We start from the raw sequence: 23,134 nt of genomic DNA on the forward strand, positions 1-23,134 counted from the left end.
GGAGGTCAGAGACTGTCTTATATGCAAGGCAGAGGTCACCTCTGAGTAGTCTGTATGAAACAGAATAAAGTGACAATGATTTCAGATGATCCACAGAGGACAGATGCTGAAGACCTTGAATTTTCCTTGTGAGGAACCTTTGTGGTTTATCCAGTTGCTGCAACTGCTTGGAAAGGTACAGACTAAAAGGAGCACTATACTCAGTTAATGGCCTGATGAGGGAAGAGTACACGGAGGTTATAACTTCTTTTTTTCTGGAGGCAATGCTCTTAGTTATGAGATGAGCAATATAGAATGCCCTTCTTACCACTGTGGAGACATGGTGATTAAATGTAAGGTTGCTGTCAACCTGTGCGCCCAGGTCTCTCACCACTGAGTGCGTACTTAGGCTGTTGCTTTTGATGTGGTCGTTAACATGAACATTGCTCTTAGTGAAAAGGATGATAATACATTTTTTTGCATTGAGTTTAAGGCCATGACTTTGGCAGCAATCATTTGTTTGTGTATGACCCTTTCATAGGATGTTGACATCATTTACAGATTCTTTGACCGCTCCCAGTTTGCAGTCATTAGCAAACTTTGTCGGACAGACCCTTAGTTTTTGCTTGTACTTCAGAGAAATAGATTTCAGACAGTAGAGATCCCAGGACTGATCTCTGTGGAACACCACTAGTTATAGGTCTGCTGCTGGAGGTGGATTCCTCTATTTTGACTATATATGTTCTATCAGTGAGCCAGTTAGTGACCCATCTAATGATATAAGGGTTGGTACCTAGCTGGGTGAGTTTGTCAATGATGCCTGAGTGGAGGATAGTGTCAAAAGCCTTGGCTAAGTCTAGGTAGGCTATATGCACAGATTTCCCATCATCCAGAGCCTTGGTGACTGTCTTGAAGAAGTCCACCACGTTTAACAGACATGATCCCCCTTTGACAAATCCAAACTGAGTAGGATCAAGTGTTTGGAGGTTACCAATGTCTTTGTTAATAAAGTTCATGATAATTCACTCCATGACCTTGCAGATAAGGCTAGTCAGGCTAATAGGTTTATAGTTCCCAAGGCTTTGCTACACTGTCAGCCAGATTATTAGCCCATAACAGTATGTCACTTTCTTTAATATATGCTTGCACTTTTACTACAGGTACCTGCTTGAGTAGCAAAAGAGAGCCTAATAAAAATTTAACATGATTTTCATTTTTAATTTTTTTGCCTGCTGATGTAAAAAAAAACATGTTATCTTTAATACTTCCTCAAAATCATGCATCACCCCAAATGCATATGTACTGTCTGTATACATATTCACCACTTTATCCCTAACAAATTTACGTCTTGCATATTCACAGCATTTTCAGCACATACAGCAAAACATCCTTTTTCATTTTCTACCACAGGATCCATTCACAAAGAGTTCTAATTCAGCCATTTCCGAATATGAGTCAGGTCTTTCCTAGGAAAAAATGGTTAGTAATAATAATGTAATCATGTATTTCTTCCTCCTCTGCAGTTGGTAGCAGTAATGCAGGGTTCAAAACTAGACACCAAACAATTGTGATAGTTTGGTTTGAAATCATCAGCAACTCATGTTTTGTCAGCCTTGAAGGAGAGAAATACCTCATTTTTATTTTTAGTTAAAGAGCAGCCACTGCACAGGGGCTGCAATTGTAACTTCATGCCCTAGGACAATTGAAGAAGCATATCCTACTATCTGGGCAGCTGCAGTGACTGTTCACAGGCAAGATGGCCATCCTTTTGCCACTGAATCCAGTGCCATACTGAATAAGCCAAAGATTTGTGATTTTTTTCCCCATGTTTTTTGTCAAAGTATTCCTGCTGCAAATTCACTTTTTATTGCAGAAAGGTATAAATGGCTTTCTGTATTTTGGTAGACCTAAGGCAGGCGCATTTGCTAAAGCTTACTTTAATAGAATATTTTCCTCACTTTCTCCCCATAACAAGGATTCTGGTGTATTTTGTTTTAGCAGGTTTGTCAGGGGTTTTGGTGGTTCTACTTTTATTTATTTATTATTTATTTACATTTGTTTACCGGGAAATTCCGACTAGACGCAGGTCCTTTTTCAGCTGATGCCCGGGGAGAAAAGCTTCACATTATGTACATGATAGAGATACAAAGTTGCAGCAATAGTAAACAGCATTACAGGTTGTTGGCTTTAATACAATAACAAGATATTGATTATCAACAGTATATACAGTAAATGTTGCAAGTTAAGATAGTTTCTTGTCGTTTATAATATTAGTAACAAAGTTGTCAGACAAGATTTTAAAGTATGTAAAGACGACTAGCTAATTCTGACTGTGGTTAGTAGAGTACCAAATCTGAAATGCATTGCCTACAATACCCTCCATACCTGACAAAGATCTAAGCTGTTTCTGAGTGACTGGCCTTGGAGCTTCAGTTACTGCCATGACAAGTGAAAGTAATATTTATCTGTTTCCTTGTGATATTAATTAACTCAGATATTTTACCTTTGATGACCAAACCTGTCATTTTTCTCTTGACACTTTATGTCCTTTCTGTGCTAACGTTGTTAAAAGTAGTGTCCTACTGGAAGCACTGCAGTGTGTCTGATGCTATAGAAAAGAAAGCTGGGCACAAATGTGTAACACAGAAATGAGGGGCCTATGGCGCTATACCGCTAGGAATGGTTGATGGATTAGAGATAACCAGATAAGAGTGTCTGATTTACAGCTCTCAAGTACTGCGCAAACCTGTAGGTGCTTCGGCCAGGCTATTTTAATTAGAAGTGTGGGAGTGTTACAACTTCTACTAGGAATAATTATTCCCTGTTGTAACACAGACTGAATAACAGGTTGGATTCAATCTTCTGCTTCTGGCTTTAGATGATATTGTGGTACTTTAGGGACTGGTTTAATTGAATCTAATCAAATTCTTACTGGTTCTGTAGATTTTAACTGTCCTAATTCATTAGAATACTGTGCTTATATCCTTTTAGGTACCTCTTGCAATAATTCCTCATCTTGATATTTGTGTTTCATCTTCAGTGCTCGATACTGCTAAAACTTCCCCTGTTCCCTCACCAGGGACATCCAAATACACACTCTCAGGGGTACAATAAATGGTACATCCTAGTTTACATTCAGGATCCTTTCCATTTAAATTCACTGGAGCTATGGTACTTAAAAAGAATGCATGTTTCTCTTCTATTGGGTCTAAGGATACAGGCATAGGTTGACACAAAATAAACAACAGGAAAGTACAGTTATGTAAAGTCTTACCATAACAGTAGATGTCCTTGCCTTCACTGCTGTAGTGTTCACTCCCTCCCTCCATTTCCCTCATTCTTTATTTATTTATTTATTTATTTGTAGTTGGTTTACCAGGATAGTCCATTGGGCCAATATGAACCCGTTTTCAATGGAGTCCTGGGGAAAAAAAGCAAAGAAAGAAGCAAAGAGTAATATTTCGGATGTTTACAAAAAATTATGTTGTTTGAGCATCAAACAAATATTACTAACTTATTTGGTTTGAGACAATATTTAATATGTTATTTGATTTGCAATTTGCAACCTCCCTGGATGCACACATTACCTCTTGGGTTCCTTGGGCTGGTGTTCATCCTGGGGCAATCATTTCTGTTTTTGATAGTCCTAAATGTCACCTTTATAGCCCAGATTATGCAGGCAGAGTATGATGACATCCGGCATACCTTTTAAATTCAGAAGTCTTTGGAAGACTGGCTGGACATTGGGCTTCCATGGCAGGGAATCACCATATATTTAAGAATACTGCAAGGATATGTAAGGGCATAATTAATCACACCGACTGCTTTTACTGTGTCTCTAGATTAAGGTATTTTTCTAGCTGAACTCAGTTTAAGTACAGATCTAATAGCACCTGTATCAATTACAAATGTGACTACTTTCCTACACTTAGTTCAACACAAGGTCCATTTTGATTTATTTATACTAAAGTGTTTAGGCTTGCCTCTTTTTTTTTCTCTGTGTTCTTAGTACAATGTTCGGCATACTTCAATAAATTTTCAGGTATTTCTCCTTGCCAATTAAGGAATATTTGTTTTGGGGTCGCCTAAACCTGGGGTTGCAAGCCCTGCACAAAAGCAAAGCCCACTGTTGCTGCTGTTTCTACAGGATCTACAAGACCAGAATACAAATCAAAGACTAATTTGAGCCTCTCTAAGTAATCTCCCAGATATTCATCTTTATTTGGCTTGCAACCAGTTGTTATTGTCCAGTCTGTCCTTTTAGGGCACACCTTACTGATTGCTTCTAACAGTGCTTCCCTTTTCTGTTTGCACCCTTCATGCTCATTCCCTTATCCTTGCATTTGGAGTTGTCCCTGCTTCTTTAACTGGTTTTCCATAAATTTTAGGAATAACTACTACTTTTAATAACCGATGCAGGTTTTCTAGAGTTGGGTATAGCATTCAATAATAGTATGCACTTCTTCCTTAAGTTTCACATGATCTTCTTTTAGTTTAAGAAAATCTTTAACTATGGGGTGTAAGTCTGTAAGTATCAAGGACTATGGACATGAACTGTTTCCTCCTCTCTACCTGTTGGGATTTGTCAAAGGGGCACCTGTATTGTAATTCCTCGCTCTTCATCATTAGTTTCAGTGCTAATTCTCCTCGTCAGTTTCATGTTTCTCCTGTTTTGCTTTACAGCATGTGATTTGAGTATTTTCTGAGTGTTGTTGTGTCACATCTGTCCCATCTCTTCCCTGATTTATTTCCCTGTCCATTTTCTTCAGTTACCTCTTTCTTGAGACTTATTTTATCACCAGAATGGACAGTAATAAATGGACAAATGTGACTTTCAAAGAAAGCAAGTGGAGGGGATAAAGGTAAATAATCATCTTCAGATGTTCCCTCCTTCTGACCAGATATATTACAGATATTACTGCATAAAGAGATCCCATATTTCTTTTTCCTGCCATGGTCTTCAGATCTTTTACATGTTGCAAGTTCTGGTTTCTATCTTTTAACCCATGTCCTGTAGATTCCTTGTATCTTTTAAAAGCTTCACTATACCAGTCATTAAAAACATCCCACTGAACCGTCTTTAATTTCTTACCTTTTTGTTTTTAAAGTTTCCCTTAAATTAATTATTTTCATTGTGATTAAAAATCTTAGTTTGTGGAAATTTTAAAATAGTCTTTCCTTTTGTAAGGTCGTGCCATTTATTCAAATACCTGCAACTTGCATGCTGGAATACCCTTAGAAGGGTAGGAATCTTACTTCTTATAGTTCCTATTATTCCCCACTGTCACTCTCACAAACGCACAGGTAAGGCAAATTCCTTTCTGCCTTATTGCCAGGACCACCGTAATAAGTATTTACCTTAATACACAGAGCACTGACTCTGTACTTGCATGCTTAAAACCTTGATTGCATGCAGATTTATATTTCTTCCTTTTGTCCTTATTTTGTTGCAGGTAAAATATGACAAAACCTTAAAGCTTAAATTCTAATACCCATTTACCAAAAGTATTTGTACAGCCAGATAGGAACAGCAGTCTGAGAATCAAAGTACAAAAGAAACCTGAGGTGTAAGTTAAAATGCTTACTTGTTTTGGGTGCCCTTTTTTGTCAGAAAACTTTCTGTACTTAGGACAACTAAACACTGCTGAGACCTCTGGTTGAAATTGCAGATGAGGCACTGTCCGTTAAGGTAAGTAAAACTACACAGACAAGCAGACAGAATATCTGGCTCTACAAATGTAATATTTATTCCAAATTACAACTCATGAGGGGATCAAAAATGTTCTAACATGATCCCAAAGAATTAAAATAGACAACCTTTTTGTGTCTTAAAATATATTAGGTACAAAATGAGGCACACGATATGATAAAATATTAACAAATCAGGATCTTACAACTACTTTTGCTGTTCACATGAAAACCACATGTTTGTGAGCATATCATTGCTCTGTTACTAAATAAGGAAGATGCATCCAGTTCGCATGTTGGACTCTGTTTATCATCTTACAAAGAAGTTTTGTATTTGAAAAAACAACATGAGGATAACTTATGGTATAGGCCCCTCAGACATCTTTATGATATTTTGCATATGTAATTACTCCATAAGTTTGATTTAGTAACACAGCTGTAGAATTTGCCTTTAGATAACAGGAAGCATATGCCAGCTATATTGTTATACGTTACAATAACAGGAAGGGAATTTTATCTCAATGATGCAGTTAAGAGTATCCTTCAACACATCTCTAAGCACTAAGAATCATAGAGTATAAAAAAGAACTTTCGCTTAGTTTAATATTTTTTCATTATTCCCATTAGACCTAAAACACCATTCAAACCTGTTAGTACACATGCTATTTTCTTCTTTACGTGTATGATGACCACAGAGATTTGGATTTCATTTAAAACTTTTAGCTATTTGCTAAACAAAATAAAAACTCTCACACTGAAAATGGACTTAGCATGAGTAACAGTAAACTTCTTTTTCCTTTATGCTCACATTTATTGAAAATACATCTGTCAGGTCATTAAACTACTGGATATATGCTGGGATTAGTGGCTGTGTGAAGGACATAGGGAATTAAAAGGCAATGTGTAATGCATTTGTTAACAGCCTGGGACAGCCTATTGGATACAAGTGTCCCTTTTCAAGGGCAGCCAGAAGCATTGTCTGGTAAAGTGACTTAGTCAGAGTTTCACTGTATACTAATAAAAGCTGAAGGCTTCAAACCCTGCACTAAAGAAGGAAGGTCATTAAAAGCTTGTAACCTTACTTATCTGCACTAAGGGCCAGACAGACAGTTGTAGTCCAGCACAGTGCATTTCACAGCCACATACCCGTTAGCTGAATTAAAAAATATTCATAGTTAAATATGAACATTAATGACTTCACACTCTCTAGTTTATTCACAACTATATACTAAACACATCATCAATAGTCAACAAAACAAGAAAAAGAAGGATCATACGAAAGAATATGACTCATATAATAATGTTCCTGTTTATTGCCATCAATAACAACTGATTGTTCCCCTCCCCCTTGCCTTCCCAGCTTAAGAATCAGAAAAAGATTTGAAAACAAGAACATATCTTAAATATAGCTCTTGAATACCTAGAAAGTTACTAGTATAAAACTTAAAAATTTAACAAACTATGAAGTTTTGCTTCAACAAACATTTTCTGAGCAGTTAAAATTATGAAATGATAGTATTGACTGGCAGTGCTGATGAGACATAAACACACACACACACACACACACACACACACACACACACACACACACACACACACACACACACACACACACACACACACTCACACTCCTTGTCAAAACCATCAGCTTAATCTTATTTCAGATGGAGATGGCTCAACCACTTAATGGAGTGCTTGTCTTGCTTACTATTGAAGGTAACAACAGTAAAGTAATTCATATATCTTGTTTGCCCACAGCTAAATACCACACAGTATGTGTTTGCTGAATCAGTAGAAGCGATAATAATAGTAAAGTAAAAATCTCAGAACTCACAAGCTCCACTGTTAAAAGTGACACTCTAAACACTCAAAGTTTCTCTCCTCTCTTTCACTGGCAGAGCAGCTGAGAGAAATGTGGGTTAGGAGATATTTGATGTAGGTGGAAGCAGCTGAACAGAGATCAGGTTGGGGATGTAGGATCTGGATGATAGAGTCTTTTTTTTTTTTAAATATTTATGGGGTCTCCCATCCAGCACTGGGCCCTAGGCAGCTGCCTAGGTTGCCTTGTGCTGGATCTGGCCTAGCTTTCTGTGGCTAGTAAACTAACTTTATAAAGGAATAATAACTTTATAAAAACAGAAGAAACAGACAGCAGATACACTGTGCATATTTGCATGTGTGTGTGTGTGTGTGTGTGTGTGTGTGTGTGTGTGTGTGTGTGTGTGTGTGTGTGTGTGTGTTTGTGTGTGTGTGTGTGTCTGTGTCCATTGTGGTATAGTGGTGGTTGCTGATTCTGGAGAACACTGTGTGCTTAAGGTCAATACAGAGCAGGAAGGCAAACTTCAACAAGGAAGAGGTGACTTTTGGGAAAATATGAGACATAGAAATATGTAGATAATAGGTTCCTGTTTTCATGAGTTCTGGGTCAAGAAAGGGTTATGGCAAGGTGGCTCCAAGAAAGTTAAGTCTGAACAGAGACCAGTCTTGAAATATATCCCTGCAGTTTGAAATGTGAATGACAGCTCTAATGTCTGAATAGGGGAAGGTGCTGTTGAGTGGAATTTTTTTAAGTCTGTGTATGTTAAAACCTATTAAGTGGCTGTAAGTAATGATTTACTGTAAAAAATCCTCTGGGAATAAATTCTGCAAGGATGAACTCCACCTGCTAAAGATGTTGTAAAGAGCTACACTTTATTTTTTATTTACCCTGTTCGTTATAAGTAAGCTATTAATTTCTGGTGCCCAATATAAATATAGAGGAGTATGACTCGTTTTCTGATGATAACTAGTTTATCATGTGTTCAAGACATGCATGCCAAGAAATTCATCTCAAGAGTGAAGTTTGAGAAGTGATTTTTGGCATCCATGTTGAGAACACCTTAAGCTGGTTATGGTCAAAGACCCAGTCATAATTTTGTACTGCATGAAGCTTCATCTACTCCATTTACTGCCAGTTACAAAAAAAAAATAAAAGATATAGGAACACAAAGCATTTTACTGGCTTTCAAAGCCTTTGAAAGCCAGTAAAGCACTTAGCACTGATAGAAAGACAAGCAGCAGGTAAGAATGAAGTGTCTCTCTAAAGGTTTTAAATGCTGTTAAATAGTTCATTTTGCCATACTTTTTGCATAGAAATGTGACAGAGTAAAGCATCTAACATCTTTTAAAAGCTGTTTTACCTTTTTCTAATGTTCTTTGCTAGCTAGCATTGTCCTCTGTTAGTCCCTTATGTGAGACCAACTAATAGCAGCACTTAGGCATTCTTAACAAGCTAAGTTGGTGTCCTATGTGCCGTTAAGATCAGGTCTTGCACTAGAGAAATGCTTAACACTTTTATCTATTTCCCAGTTTTGTTGCATAATTGCAGCATTCCAGTAACTGCAAATTTATTAAAGATTATTTGAAAATGGTGCCTGAGACTGGTTTATTACCTTGCATACTATTAAATGTTACTGTAGATCTATAATGTATATGTATATATCTCTATTGTCATATATACGTAATGTGGGCAATGCTGTGATTACAAAAAAGTCAAGCCTCTTAAGCAGTTTTCTGATGTCAAAAAGAGGTCTAAGAAACTCTTGTTTAGCTCCTGTAAGCACTGTTAAAATTTGGTCTAAAGCTGGTAATTAACAACAGATGATGCCAGCCAGTAAAGAAGACCACTAGAAAGAAAAACAGCTTTAAATCTGTTAGATACTTTTTTTTGCTACAGTTGTAAAGAAAAAGTGAGCAGCACAAATGGTCTTCCAGCTTTTAACTAGCCATTAAAGTTTTAAAGCTATTGTTTCATCAGAGGGACATGTTATTTCTGCCTGCTGTCTCTTCCACAGCACTAAAATGAGAGCCAGTAAAATACTTTGCAATGTTTGGTCTTGTCACTGGTAGTACATGGAGCAGATAAAGCTCCATGTACTATAAGGAATTATGGCAGGATTTCACCAACATAACCCTTATTATGTGTTCTAGACATTTGCTTCTTTGTCAGCTGGTATTTGGCATGAGGTCATGCTGTTACTTATTATCCAATATTTTTACTACCTTCTAAGGCAATGCTGCCCCTTTGGCAAGCTTATTACAGTACTTTGGGCACAACAGCTCATTTAATCTAATGTCCCCCTACTTCTAGGACTCTAGATATTGTAATAGTACTTTCAGCAAAGTTTCATTAGAAATACCATCAACATATTTTTGCCAGATATCCTATGACTGCATCATGTTGACTGTACATCTTGACACTTATCCTGTGACTACTTCATAAAACAAATCATATGGCTACATCACAGTGAATCTGCATGCTGACATGTATACAACTGCATTGCAGTAAATGTGCATGTTGACTCATATAATGCAATTGCATCATAGTGAATGTGCATGTTAGAACATATACTATAACTGCATCACAGTCAATGTGCATATTGGCACATATGCAACTACATCACAATGAATGTGCATGTTAGCACATATACTATAAGGGCATTACAGGGAATGTACATGTTGACACATATACTATAAATGTATCACATTAAATGTGCATGTTGACACATATACTATAAATGCATCACAGTGAATGTGCATGTTGACACATATTCTACAATCAGATCACAGTGAATGTGCATGTTGACTCATATAATACAATTGCATCACAGTGATGTATATGTTGGCAGATATACCATTACTGTTTCACAGTGAATATGCATGTTAACATATATAGTACAACTGCATCACAAACTGCATCACAATGAATATGCATGTTGACACATATATTACAACTGCATAACAGTGAATGTGTATGTTAACACATATACTACAACTACATTACAGTGAATGTGCATGTTGACACATATAAAACTGCATCACAATGAATATGCATCTTGACACATATACTACAACTGCATCACAGTGAATGTGCATGTTGATGCATATAGTACAACCACATCACTGTGAATGTGTATGTTGAAGCATATACTGCATCAGCATTCACACTGAATGGCATGTTGACAAATATACTACAACCACATCACAGTGAATGTGCATTTTTATGCATATACTATAATGGCATTACAGTGAATGTGCATGTTGATACATATGCAACTACCTTGCAGTGAACGCACATATTGACACATATACTACAACTGTATAACAGTGAATGTGCATGTTGACACATATTCTACAATTACATTACAGTGAATGTGCATGTTGACACATATACTACAACTACATTACACTGAATGTGCATGTTGACACGTACTACAATCGCATTTCAGTGAATGTGCATGTTGACACATATACTTCAACAGCATCACAGTGAATGTGCATGTTGACAAATATACAACAACCACATCACATTGAATGTGCATGTTTACGCATATACTATAATGGCATTACAGTGAATGCACATGTTGACACATATACTACAATTTAAGGCAGTCAGCATAGGGCATCTGCTTTAGGCCTGTGATTCTTTTAGGGCAGTATTTCTGCCGCCTTTCAAGTTGTTGCAGGTGTCTTGAGAGGTACATACCAAATGGGGTGTTGTATTCTATAATGGGTCTAATGAGGGATGAATACAGTGGGATATATTACAACCGCACTACAGTGAATGTGCATGTTGACACATAAACTACACCAGCATTTCAGTGAATGTTCATGTTGACACCTAATACTACAACCGCATCACAGTGAATGTGAATGTTGATGCATATACTACAACCGCATCACAGTGAATGCACATGTTGACACATATACTGCAACTGTATGACAGTGAATATTTTCTGAAATAATCAGACTGATTAGCACAATAAAATGTGTAGGTATGATTAAAGCATTCCAGTCCAAGAGAGGTGATATGTGATGTTGTCTTAACACCAATGTTCTGCTATAAAAAAGTTAGGAATTCAGGAGACTTGTGCTTAAGTGGGAATTCAGACATATAATGTGCAGTCCACACTATCTGCAGTCTAACTAGTAAGTAGTGAGAGAATTATGTAAACAGTGAAAAATTCCAGAGAAGAGTAACAATATCTGTGAGGATTATTATCGCACACTTTTGATGTAGTTACTCAGTCCCTCATCACTTCAACTGTTGATAGACAAAGAGAGTTAAAAGGCAAATTACCCACTTTAATTGCATTGTCAGTCCATGAAAACCAATATAAAATAAAGGAATTCTGGAAAGGAATCAGCAGAGATGATAGAAAGTACAGAAGACAGCAGATTTCCAAGCTGGGGACAAAGTAAAAATTAAGTTTACAGACTGAAACTGAGGCAGATGATCACATGACCAAATCCACACCCTTAATTTCTCCAAATATTTTGTGTTTCTAATATCACGATGGGAATGGGCCCCATTCCTAAGTCAAAGTACAATTAAAGTTCATGAAATTAGTATTGTTTCAATCTTTGATGTCAGCCAAACGTGCTCTTCGTAGCACCTGCAATGCGCCCAGTAATAACTCCTGCAATTCATATGGAGTTATATATATTGGTAACATAACTAAATACAATAGTAGATTAGTAGATTCTTTTTTATAAGACCTGTTGCTCCTCCTTCTATTGGAAATGTCAGGGTATCTTTCTTCTACGTTGCTCTCATTTCTGCCTACAAATCATGATATTTTATGACTTTGTGTCTTTCTGTACGCAAGACACTGTACTCACTGGGTGTAGCAATTTCAATAATCAATGCTACTTTTGTCTTAATATATCTAGTTTTCTAGCATCTATCTTTTGAACTGTTAGTAATGGATGATCCCATGTGATATAAACTTCATCATTTTCTATGATGCTTTGTGGCTCATGCTTCCAGTGTTTTTCAGCCACTTCAGTACCATAATGTTTGCACAATCCCCAGTGTAACAGTCTTGTCACTTTATTATGCCTTAGTTCTACAAAACATACATTTGTCTGTTTCTCCAATATGTTCAATGGACTTTGTACACCAATGTGTATGCAGCCCACTATCTTGGTGTACACCAATGTGTATGCAGCCCACTATCTTGGTTTGAATTTGCCTCTCCTTAACCATTCCTGCATTCATTCCTGATCAACATGAGGTTCTTCAGAAGTTTTCTATACTTGCAACTATATTTATGCATTTTCCAGATTTCTTGCCTTCTCATTTGGTCCTTCACCTTATATTCTTTCTTTTGTTTTTTTGGCACATTCAATTGCTGCCTGATTTTTATCTACTTCTGGTTTGATTTCCATTCCTGTTTGATGCTGATATGCTTCTGCAATATTAAGCAGAGAAGTCATCTTAGATTTATTCTCCTCATGTTTCAAAACTTTCACTACATTTGGGTCTTGTGAGGTCAGCAGGTATGTGTGGAGTCCAATGACTGCAGATCTATAAATGTAATCAATTTCAAGGAGGCCCATCCCTCCATCAAAACGGGGAATATGTAATCTTTGTATCCACTGATTTTTATAAATCATTTGGTGAGCATGAGGCATCCTTCTTGTTTTTCTATCTAATCTATCCAACACATTTTGGGGCCAGTCAGTCACTCCAAAACTGTAAGTTAGGGCAGGAAGAGCAAATAGGTTTATAGCTTGGATTTTGTTCATAGATGTCAGTGCTGTTTTCAGGATTAATTTGTCTTCTGAAATATTCTTTACTAAGTTTTATTCACATTTATTTGTGTTTTATTGTTGATCCTTCATCAATGCCCAGTTCTTGTCCTAAACTGATGTTTTCTTGGTGCTTTTTCCTGCTTTAAAGGTTGCTTTTGTGCATTTATCAAGACCAAGCAATATTCTTATATCAACTGAAAAGTTTTGACAACTTGCAGTTGTGCTTTCAGTTCCTCATCGGATGAGCTATATAGTTTTAAATCACTACTCCTATTTCCAACAACTTTGCTCCATGGATTTTACTTATTCTTTACTGTTGTCTTGTGTATATAATGTAAATATTGTAAATAGTTTGCTTTCCCTTTTTCCCCCTCCCTAACATTTATGCTTGTCCTACCGTTCTGCCTAACAAGACTCAGATTCTATGTAACCTTTGAACCAACCATGTCAATATATGACTCACATGCTATGCAACCACTGTACCTCATACTGTCTCTGTATTACAATTTACCTGTATCCATAAACCTTAATATTATCTGTTGTATCTTAATGCATCTGTATCTTTGAATCTTAATTTTATCTGTTGTATTTCAATGTTTACTATGTAATGTGGAGCTTTTCTCCCCGGGCATCCACTGAAAACAGGCTCCTGAGCCCACTGGACCTCCCCGGTCATCAAACTGAAACAAATAAATAAATACATAAATAAATAAATAAAGATGAGAAGTGTATACATTTTGTTGTTTTCTAGGAGCCAAATTGTAGTCATGGCCTAAGCTGTTAAGCAGACAGCTTAATGGGTCAAGGGCAAGGCAGAATAGCAACAGTGACAAAGAGCCACCATGGAATATCCTCCTTCGAATTTCTATCCCTGGGATAAAAAATTGTCCTTTATCATGGCTTAATTGTAATGTAGTTGATTAGGGTAGGGTGTATCGTATACATTTTTAAGCACTCTTTTATCCATGAATGTGGGATACTATCAAATGCTTTTTTGTAGTCAATCCATGCCATACTTAGATTGTTCCCCTTTTTTCAGTTCTCCACTATGACTTTATTTAACAACAAATGATCCTTTGTTCCATATGGCTTTCTTTGCCCTTTTGTTCTAATGCCATAATTGAGTTTTCTTCTAAATGACTATAAATTCTTTCCGCACCACTTCTGATGTATAGTTTATATGTCATCGGAAGACTATAATTTTTAGGGAAGCTTGCAGGTTCACATTCATTGTTTTTCCTGTTGTTAACTAGGTCAACTTCCTATAAGGTTTGTGGGAAGACTTTACAGATGTTCATAGAAGATAGCCCATATGGTTGTATAAGACAAACATGATGAAGCTTCAATCACAGAAAAATCATAGACCAAGAGAACCTGTGATAGCAGAGTTGCAGAAATATGCACCTCAAGTTATGTCCCCAAAAATACAGTTCTGATATAATGAGTGTTAAAAAAGTCAGATTCGATGTCCAGAGAGACAGAGTAGTCTTATTAAATTATCAAGATAGGGAAAACAACTAAAAGTACCAAAGTGATATATAGATTGTGGAAGAGCTTATGATAATATTAAAGAATGGGCAGCCTGATTTATTATAATCTCTTTGAAAATGTTCAAAAGTATTTTGTTTGATATGAAAAGTTCATGAGATGGTTTGCATAGAGTTAAAGTTAATTTTGAATGATTAATGTAATATGATGTTGACTACCTCACAAAATGTATTTAATATAGATATTGATATATTATATTATTAAACATGGATGTAAATAGACATATTTTATTAGCAAACATGGAGGTCAACTATGAGTAACATATTTTTTATGCTAATAACAGCTAAAGGAAGCTACATTTCATCTGATGCACATTTCTTCTAGAGAGTTGACTATGCTTATGGACCTCTTGGTGGCCAGTCACATATCCTGAGTGCCTCTATTTTATTTAGTCACCACCTTGACAAATCCATAGTTATCACAGGGTCTTTAACTGACCCCAAATCAGAGTGACCAAAATAACTTACATGACTGTGAAATTATCACCAGAGTGTATGAAGGTGACATCTTTCAGAAAATCTTCCAATTAAGGGCCTGTATCAGCATAAAAAACTGTACAATTGCAAAACCTATATTAATAAAAGGAATTGCATCACATGCATGCTCCAGTGTCTTTATGCTGATCTTTCAGAAACAAATATCATAAAAAAGAGAATGCTAAAAGGTAGGCGGTAGATGTTTCAAATGAATTACATGGGAGTATTTTTTTCTCAGAGAAAATCTGCTTGCTAAGAATAATGTCTGTTAAGACGAGAAATACTGAAGTGGTAAGACAATTCAAAATAAATTTAGGAGTCAAAGGATTAAGATGTTAGACACCCAGAATATGCAGATTGCCTAGTAGATAAGGAAATGGGATAACTGGGTGGGTTCAAGTGACTTTACCTATCATCATGGCTGTGGGTGTGTGTGTGGGGGTGTTTCTCAGAGAATCATCAACATTTATCTACCCATCTTCCTAATCCGTTGAGGATTTCTTGAGTTACACTATGAGACAAGGGATTTGTCCCATTACCTATTTCCGGTTTAATCCATCGGTTCAGTAAAATAATTCCCTGGTTGATTTGCTGTGTCATGATATAACAGTAATACCATATAACTATTAAAATGCATGACTATTTTTATTGCAAAGGGCTTATAATACATTCCATATACTGGTTTGACTTTTGATGTGCATTGTTTGTTGTTCATGGTCCTTGCAACCTGCTGAATTTCTATTAAATGCTTGTTGTCTCTGTTTTCCCCTCACATTTTTTTGAATGTACATTCATTGATAATTGCCCAGGTTTACCCTATTTCACATTCTGAATTTTCAATCATCATCATCATCAGTTTTCACTTTTCATTTCCTTAGTTTATGTGTAGTGACTGTTGTCTATGTCTAGCTTTCTTACCTGCTGGGCTCATGTTTAGCTCTCATCTTTCAAAGGGCACTATAATGGTTATTGTTGGGACCTTAAAATGCCAAAGAGTGGGGGGAGTTTTTGAATGTTAGTTGCTATCTTTGTGATTTTTATATTCTGTTTCCATCTATACTTGTTTATCTTGAGTGTCTTGGTTTCCCACCCTCCCAAGACCTGCTGTTTGACTGGCTACTCTCTAGCCAGTGTGTGTGTGTGTATGTGTGTGTGTGTGTGTGTGTGTGTGTGTGTGTGTGTGTGTGTGTGTGTGTGTGTGTGTGTGTGTGTGTGTGTGTGTGTGTGTGTGTGTGTGTGCAGACTTTGTCCTCATCTTTTCTTCCTCTGCTACAGCTGAAAGGGGCCATTGTACCAGTTAGCTATTCTTTTTCTCTCTTTTGCCAGTTGTCAGATTATGAAATCAATATTTCCCCAAAACCTCATCATGCTAAAACTGCATTGCAAAGAGATTACCTTTTACCATTCCACTGGCAAACATTGTCATTGTCAAGCATAACAGTTGCAAGTCGAAAATAATATGTTTGCAATGTTGCCCAATGTGGATTATAATAACAGTGCCTTTCTGTTATCTTCTACGTGCATTTTGTGATCCATTACTTAATGTTACCAAAAATAAATGTGAAACATAGTTTTGTTGTAGGAAGAAAAATGCATTAGTAGTGTACAAAGGCAAAGACATTCAACATTATGTTAAGTTATGCATAATGTTACAGCTTTCTACTACTTGTGGGATTTTAAAAAATCATGTACTGCAATACTGTATAGTAAATGCATTATCAGCAGTTTTATGATAAGCTAAGTATTTTAGATTTGAACAGTGGCAGTCCTGCTGATAGATTAGATTTGCCTGTTATTTGATACAAATCCTTGATATTTATTTGCACTGTTAAACAACTGGTACAAATATAAAACTTCATTTTGTCAGCCTTTTGTTTGTTCATTTTTTTTATTTAATTTCTTTATGTTTTACATTTATTGTATGATGTTACACATTCAGTCTTAAAACTGAAAATACATTTTTCTGTTTGAATTTGGTGTGGAGTCATACATTTTACACTATTTGTTACAAATGAATCAAACTAAGGACTAGAGCTACAGTCCTTATTTCACCCAATCGATGTGTATAACAAAGTAGTACTACACAATTATTTTTAAAGTGCATCTTACTTATTTTTCTGTGTCCTCTACTACATGTTACTGCAGTTGATTACCAATGTGAATTTATTATTTAAAATTAGCAAATGCTTGTTTATCCTGAGTTATTTTTTCCTGACTAGTGCTTATTTCAAAATTGCTAAATTCCAAAACAGTGCTGTACTGTTCGGATCTTTGAGCAATCTACCTACCCTAACAGATTTTCATACACTACCTTTTTAGGACAACAAGACTCTTATGCAAAGGTTAGTTTGCTTCCAGATGTGTGTTTTCTGGCTTATTATTAAATCCAGTGCTCTTTTTTCTCACATCATATTTTATTGTTCTCTCTGCTAGATCCTAATGTTAAAAATGTTGTAGTCACTCGTCTCAGCCTTGTATGTGATGAAGCTCCTGAAGAAATTACAATGGACCTCACTGGTAAGTGTATATTACCACGTTTAATAGTTTTACACAGTAATAGTGAGACTTATTCCCTTGATTTCTTGCATATAATAACCTTCTGCTGTATGTGTGCATACTTAATGTGCTTTAAACATAACACCCGATGGCTCTTGCAAAAGACCTTATTAAAAGATCATTTTATCTAATATGACTGAATCCATTCAAAATTACCTTTAGAACTAAAACCACAGGCAAGAGGGCTGCTTGCCACTCTAGACTTTAACAAGCTACTCTATCCTTTTTCTCTGCATCATAATGCACCATGGTAGCTACCTCTTCCGAATTTTCAAGTCAGCGCTTCACTATTATCACCATCTGTGTGGCTCCATGTGGGCTACTCACTGTATTTTTTGCTGTTTTCCTAGGATTATTTTTCCTGTTGGAGACTTTTTTCCATTTCTCTCACTCATTAACTATTTTCTTTGGCCAGAGGTTTCTCTTTTGTGGACAAGTTTATCTTTCTTGATCTCTCCCTTCTTCCCTCCATTAGGCCTTTGTCAATTTCCTTTCTTAAAATAAAAAATAAAAACAACTAAGTCTTCTAATTTCATCCATCAGATACAGAGAGAGAGTGACGGTGACCCCTTCCTCTTCTCTTACTTTTGATGTGCATTGGAATATTTTGGTGCCTTTGTGTGTACTTCCTGCTTTTTAGAAGAGTTTCCTCTTTTTCTTGCAAGTTCTGTATTGGCTTTTATGGTATTATGTGTTAGCAGTCTTGCCTTTTCTTCATTTTTTTCTATAGGTTTTAAGAGCAAAGAGTTTCACAAATACCCATGGGAAGAAAATCCCACCACAGAGATAGTAATTTACATTACCTGCCTTGTCTAGAGGACAGTCATTGAGAAGGATGGCGCAACATTTGCAAGACGTTTATATACTTGCAGCCCATTGGCATCCCTATTACAATCTTAGACTGCACTTGCATAAAAAGGGTCTGGCTACCCAGCCTTCTTCAGTGACATTGACCAGCATTTTGTTGACACCAAGTTATGTCCCAGTCTTGACTTTGGAAGGCTTGGGGGCTTCAGCCTCATCCTTACTTGTGTCTGAAGATGAAAGGCAGCAAAAGTCTTCTATCATGAAGAACTGGTATCTTCAACTTGTATCTTTCTCTTGTAAATCTGAGGATGAGTGGCACGAAACATTTGGCAGACATCAGAGTCTCTCTTCTGATTCTTAGGTTTGTACTAGTACTGTGGACCTGGTGTTACTATTCAGCTCTTGTATATTGTGGGTTTTCCTCTTCCTTTAGACATATTTGTTGATTAGCCATCTTCCACCTCTGTTCATGTTCTGTCAACTGTTGAATCAGTGTCAGATAGGTAGGTAAGTATTAATTTTGTATCTTCAGTTCTGAGGGCCCTGACATCAAGGTGAGCTCCCATTCTCAGATTTGTGAACTTGGATTATGGAAAGTTTGTTGAGACTGTTATTTTGGTGGAGCAGTAGTTGGTTGTGGTATTTACTCTTTCAGGGTCCAGACTGTGGCCACAAGTCACATTTCTTTGACCATCCTGATCTCCATATCCTTATAGTCTCCCTCTTTACTGCCTGTCTCTGTAGCTCTAACTCTCATAAAGATGATGCTGGTTGGCATGCCATTGGTGCTGATGAGTTCCCATGTAATGACCCTCATTCCATTGTGTACTCTTTTGATATCAAGTGTTCCCTTGTTAACAGTTCCACTGACATCAACTTCAGAGTTCTAATTTTCAAAATTGACCTTACCAGCTTCATCTGGCTCTTTTGTGTTCTTTGTCAGGGTCAGGGAATCAGCATCAGTCCTTGCATCTTTCCCTTTAGTGCCACTATCAGAGCACATATTTTTCTGCTCAGGCTAGTGCTTTGCTGGGAATACCACTGTCGATGTTGGGTTTGCTCTTCAACCCTTTGCTATTTAGAGTCTTCCAGTCATTCATCTTCCCATTGCCTGGGCTTTGCTATAGAACTCATTATCTTCAAGCTGCTCTCTTTATTCACTGGCTTCTTAAGAAGGTCAGTATGGGAATCTCTGTTCTTCCCAGGCACTGAAGAGGAAGAATCTATGGATATGGATACCAAGGTAGTCAAAGAAATGTGAATGCTGATCATAGTCTGGACAACTAAAGGAGTAAACACCCCAGCCATTTACTGCTGATCCAAAATAACATCCTCCAGAAACTTACCATAATCGAAGTTCACAGTTCTGGGAGTGGGAGCTCACCTTGATGTCTGGGCTCTCAGAAATGAAGAATGGACACTCTGAGAATCCTTACTCCTGCAAGGATTCTCCAAGTGTCAATTCTTCCATTTCAAGGCATTGGCATTCTTTGCTTTCATTGTCCACCTCTTGTTTCAGGTTCCAAGGGAGGAAAGGTACAACAGGAAGCACCTTAATCATCTGTTGTGGACAAAGATGGGAAGCTCAGAGATTCCCCATTATCTTGCAGAAGACCATGAGTTCATGGAGATACTAGATATGATGTAACAGAAAGGAAGATGTCTGACTGACCCTTTGTCCTCTACAGAAGGGAATTTCCAGAAAGCCTTTCAGTCCACCAAGAAGTTTTTGGGGTTGGTCCTTTCCTCCTTCCAAAAACACAGTTTTGGTTATTGTTGAGGTGGTTATTAAAGTTGAATGGGTAACTCCTCATGCAGTTACTCCTTTTCTGGGGTAGGCTGACAAGGGTTTTCATCCATTCAGGGACTATTTGGTCAGGGGCTTCAAAGCCAGATTCAGTGATCTCTGCAGTAGCTCTTTTAAAGGGGAACATGTCATTCACTTATGTAGTCTTTGGTAAATGATTTATTGTGAAGACAACCTGCCAAAACCACTTTGTATGATAGTAGATCATTCACTTTCCTCCACTGCTGTATGACCCCAGTGGAGATAAATTTATGCTTGGGGTGTGCATGTTGTGCTCTATACAAGAAGGGTCACTCAGAGTGCCAGCATTCATTGCAAGTGTAGTTGACTGAATGACATGAATCTTTAAAAATGCATTTCTCCAGTTACAGACAGGTGATTCACCCAACTGACAATGACTCTCAGGTGATCAGCTGTTTGGGAACTGCACTTATGAATCCTTATATTTTTCCTAAGGTTATCCCAACATACTACTGTTGAGGTGACCTCCCAATTAGACCAGTGATCTAATACTCTTGACACTGTTGCTGTCCCTATCAAACACAGTTTTGACCATAGCCAGTCACATTGTGATTATGGCCTTCGGTGTTGCAGAAGGCTTAGATAGGGTGGCATCTGAGGGTATTGCTGTACACTGGCTCTGCCCCATTGATTTCACTGAGGACTCTTAAGAGTTTTTCGAGCATATCTCTTTTTATAGTCCTGGAATCTTTGCCCTACAGATACAAGCTTATAAGGACAGAATGAAAAAGAAGGGGAAGACTTTTACTGCAGTTGCTGTCAAATTTTCTTTCCTGCAGGCACAAAATCTGGTTTTGTCACAAATTAAATAGTCAAAAATACATCCAATCCAGTTCTTCCAGCTCCTTCTGAAAAAGCCACAATGGATAAAGCCAGGGTTGTTGCCATTTGTTAGGCCACTGTAGATCACATGACAGGGGGGGTTGCAGCAGGCCTGAATATTTGCTTCACTCTCTTGTGTTTAAAGCAGTTGGTAGATCACCTGTCCCTTCACCAGGTGGTACAGTTTGTCAAACACTTCCAACTACTGGGTCAGGGCTACCTTTACTGGGAGTTACAAATAGCCATCTTACTCTCTCTCTGTCTCCCTCTCTCTCTCTATCCAGTTTGTTTTCTCTCCCATTGATGGATATCCCACCTCATCAGGGAAATGTGGCAAGAGTACACATATGTTATATCATGAAGAAAGGAGGCATCCAGGAGGTCAAACCAGACCAGAGTTGACAAGAGGTTTTTCTTTAGGTTCATTTTGGTGCTAAAAATACCTGAAACCTAAAGACTCTCTCTTAATCTAAACAGCCTCAAAGTCTTCATTCTTAAAAATCCTTTCATATGGTCTGTGTTTAGACAGTCCATCCGTGTCCAGCAGAAAGAAAATGAATGTTCTCTTTAGATCTTCAGGATGTTTATTTGCGTATCAATATGCACAAGCAGTTTTGAAGGCCCTTACATTTTACAGTCAGATTCAGTCATTTGGAGTATCAGATGTTTCCATTTGGCCTTATCTTATTCCCCAGGCTGTCTGTGAGGGTTCTGATGAACGCAGATGAGACAGTTGCTTGAGCCCACATCTCTGTTCAACAGGCTAAGAAAAAAGAAATTAAAAGTAATTCTCAACAGAGAAAGAAAAGGAAAAAATGTAGGATAGAGAAACAGAAAAAGTAGGAGAAGCCAGTAGCAATATTCAAACTTGCCCCATATGCAGAACAACTTCGCAAAATATTCCAGAAAATTATGGGGGTAGGAATAAGGAAGCAAACAGGTGGACATCTAAAGGAAGTTGACAACATGAAAGTAAAAATGCAGGACTCTGAAGAAGACAGAGTGTTGCTTTGAGGGAAGAAGTACGGGTGCATAATAACCGACTGAAATAGGTAAAATGTGGTGATATAGCAAGTAAGGCAGTAAACTAGATGATATGTAGAAAAAATCCAGGACATGTAGCATAAAGATAGTGGAAGTAAATTAGTCTATCTATCTAGGAAGAACTGGAAAGCTTTGTGCTGGAACTAATTTACAGTAGATTTTCATTACACGGGCAGAGAGAAGGTAATAGAATGTGTGATGATGTGAGATAGTGCCAGCTATGCCAGAGAGAGTAGAGCAGTGCATGTGTAATATATGCCAGAATGACTAGCTGGAGTTTTGTAAAAAGATTTATGTCATTTGAATATCAAACTAATTTACAAATGCTTATGTTAAAATGTATATGTAAAGTTGCTTGTGTTAAAAATATATCAACAGTGGATCCTACTGGACAGAAAAGAAATATACATGTATGTCAGACTGTATTGTACCTGATGAAATGTATATGGGTTAACAGAGGATGCTGGAAGGGAAGGGGTTAAACTCAGCTCAGCTTACCTTAAGAAAAACAGCTTGAAATTTAATGATTTGGTTTAAGCCATAAATATTTTATCTCACAGGCCTGAATGCAGCAGAGACACAATGACTGGGCTGGGGTCCTGCTCTTATTGTCATTAGTGGTGAGCTAATTGCTACCCTGGAGTGCCAGGGAATGGCTGGTTAGTCTCTGCAGAAGGATGAAAGTACTGAAATTGTTTTACAGTCTCCAGATGCTTTACCAAAGTTCTAGGTGTGTATTGTGACACATCTGTGCCAGATCCTGGCTCAAGTTACTAGTCAGGGGAGTATGGGAACCACACAATCAGGTGTC

At 37.3% G+C, this 23,134-nt stretch overlaps 1 protein-coding gene across 4 annotated transcripts in view; it reads left to right on the forward strand.

Moving 5' to 3' along the window:
- ARHGDIB (Rho GDP dissociation inhibitor beta) overlaps positions 1-23,134 on the forward strand; it is a 405,195-nt gene that overhangs the window by 275,857 nt on the left and 106,204 nt on the right. For all 4 annotated transcript variants that reach the window (XM_044068142.1, XM_044068121.1, XM_044068129.1 and 1 more), the window contains one exon: positions 17,700-17,783. In XM_044068142.1, the coding sequence (XP_043924077.1) occupies positions 17,700-17,783 (84 nt within the window). The remainder of the gene's footprint in view (positions 1-17,699; positions 17,784-23,134) is intronic.

This window comes from Protopterus annectens, chromosome 1.part0 (assembly GCF_019279795.1).
Source record: "Protopterus annectens isolate FY-2018-M chromosome 1.part0, PAN1.0, whole genome shotgun sequence".
Classification (NCBI taxonomy): domain Eukaryota; kingdom Metazoa; phylum Chordata; order Ceratodontiformes; family Protopteridae; genus Protopterus; species Protopterus annectens.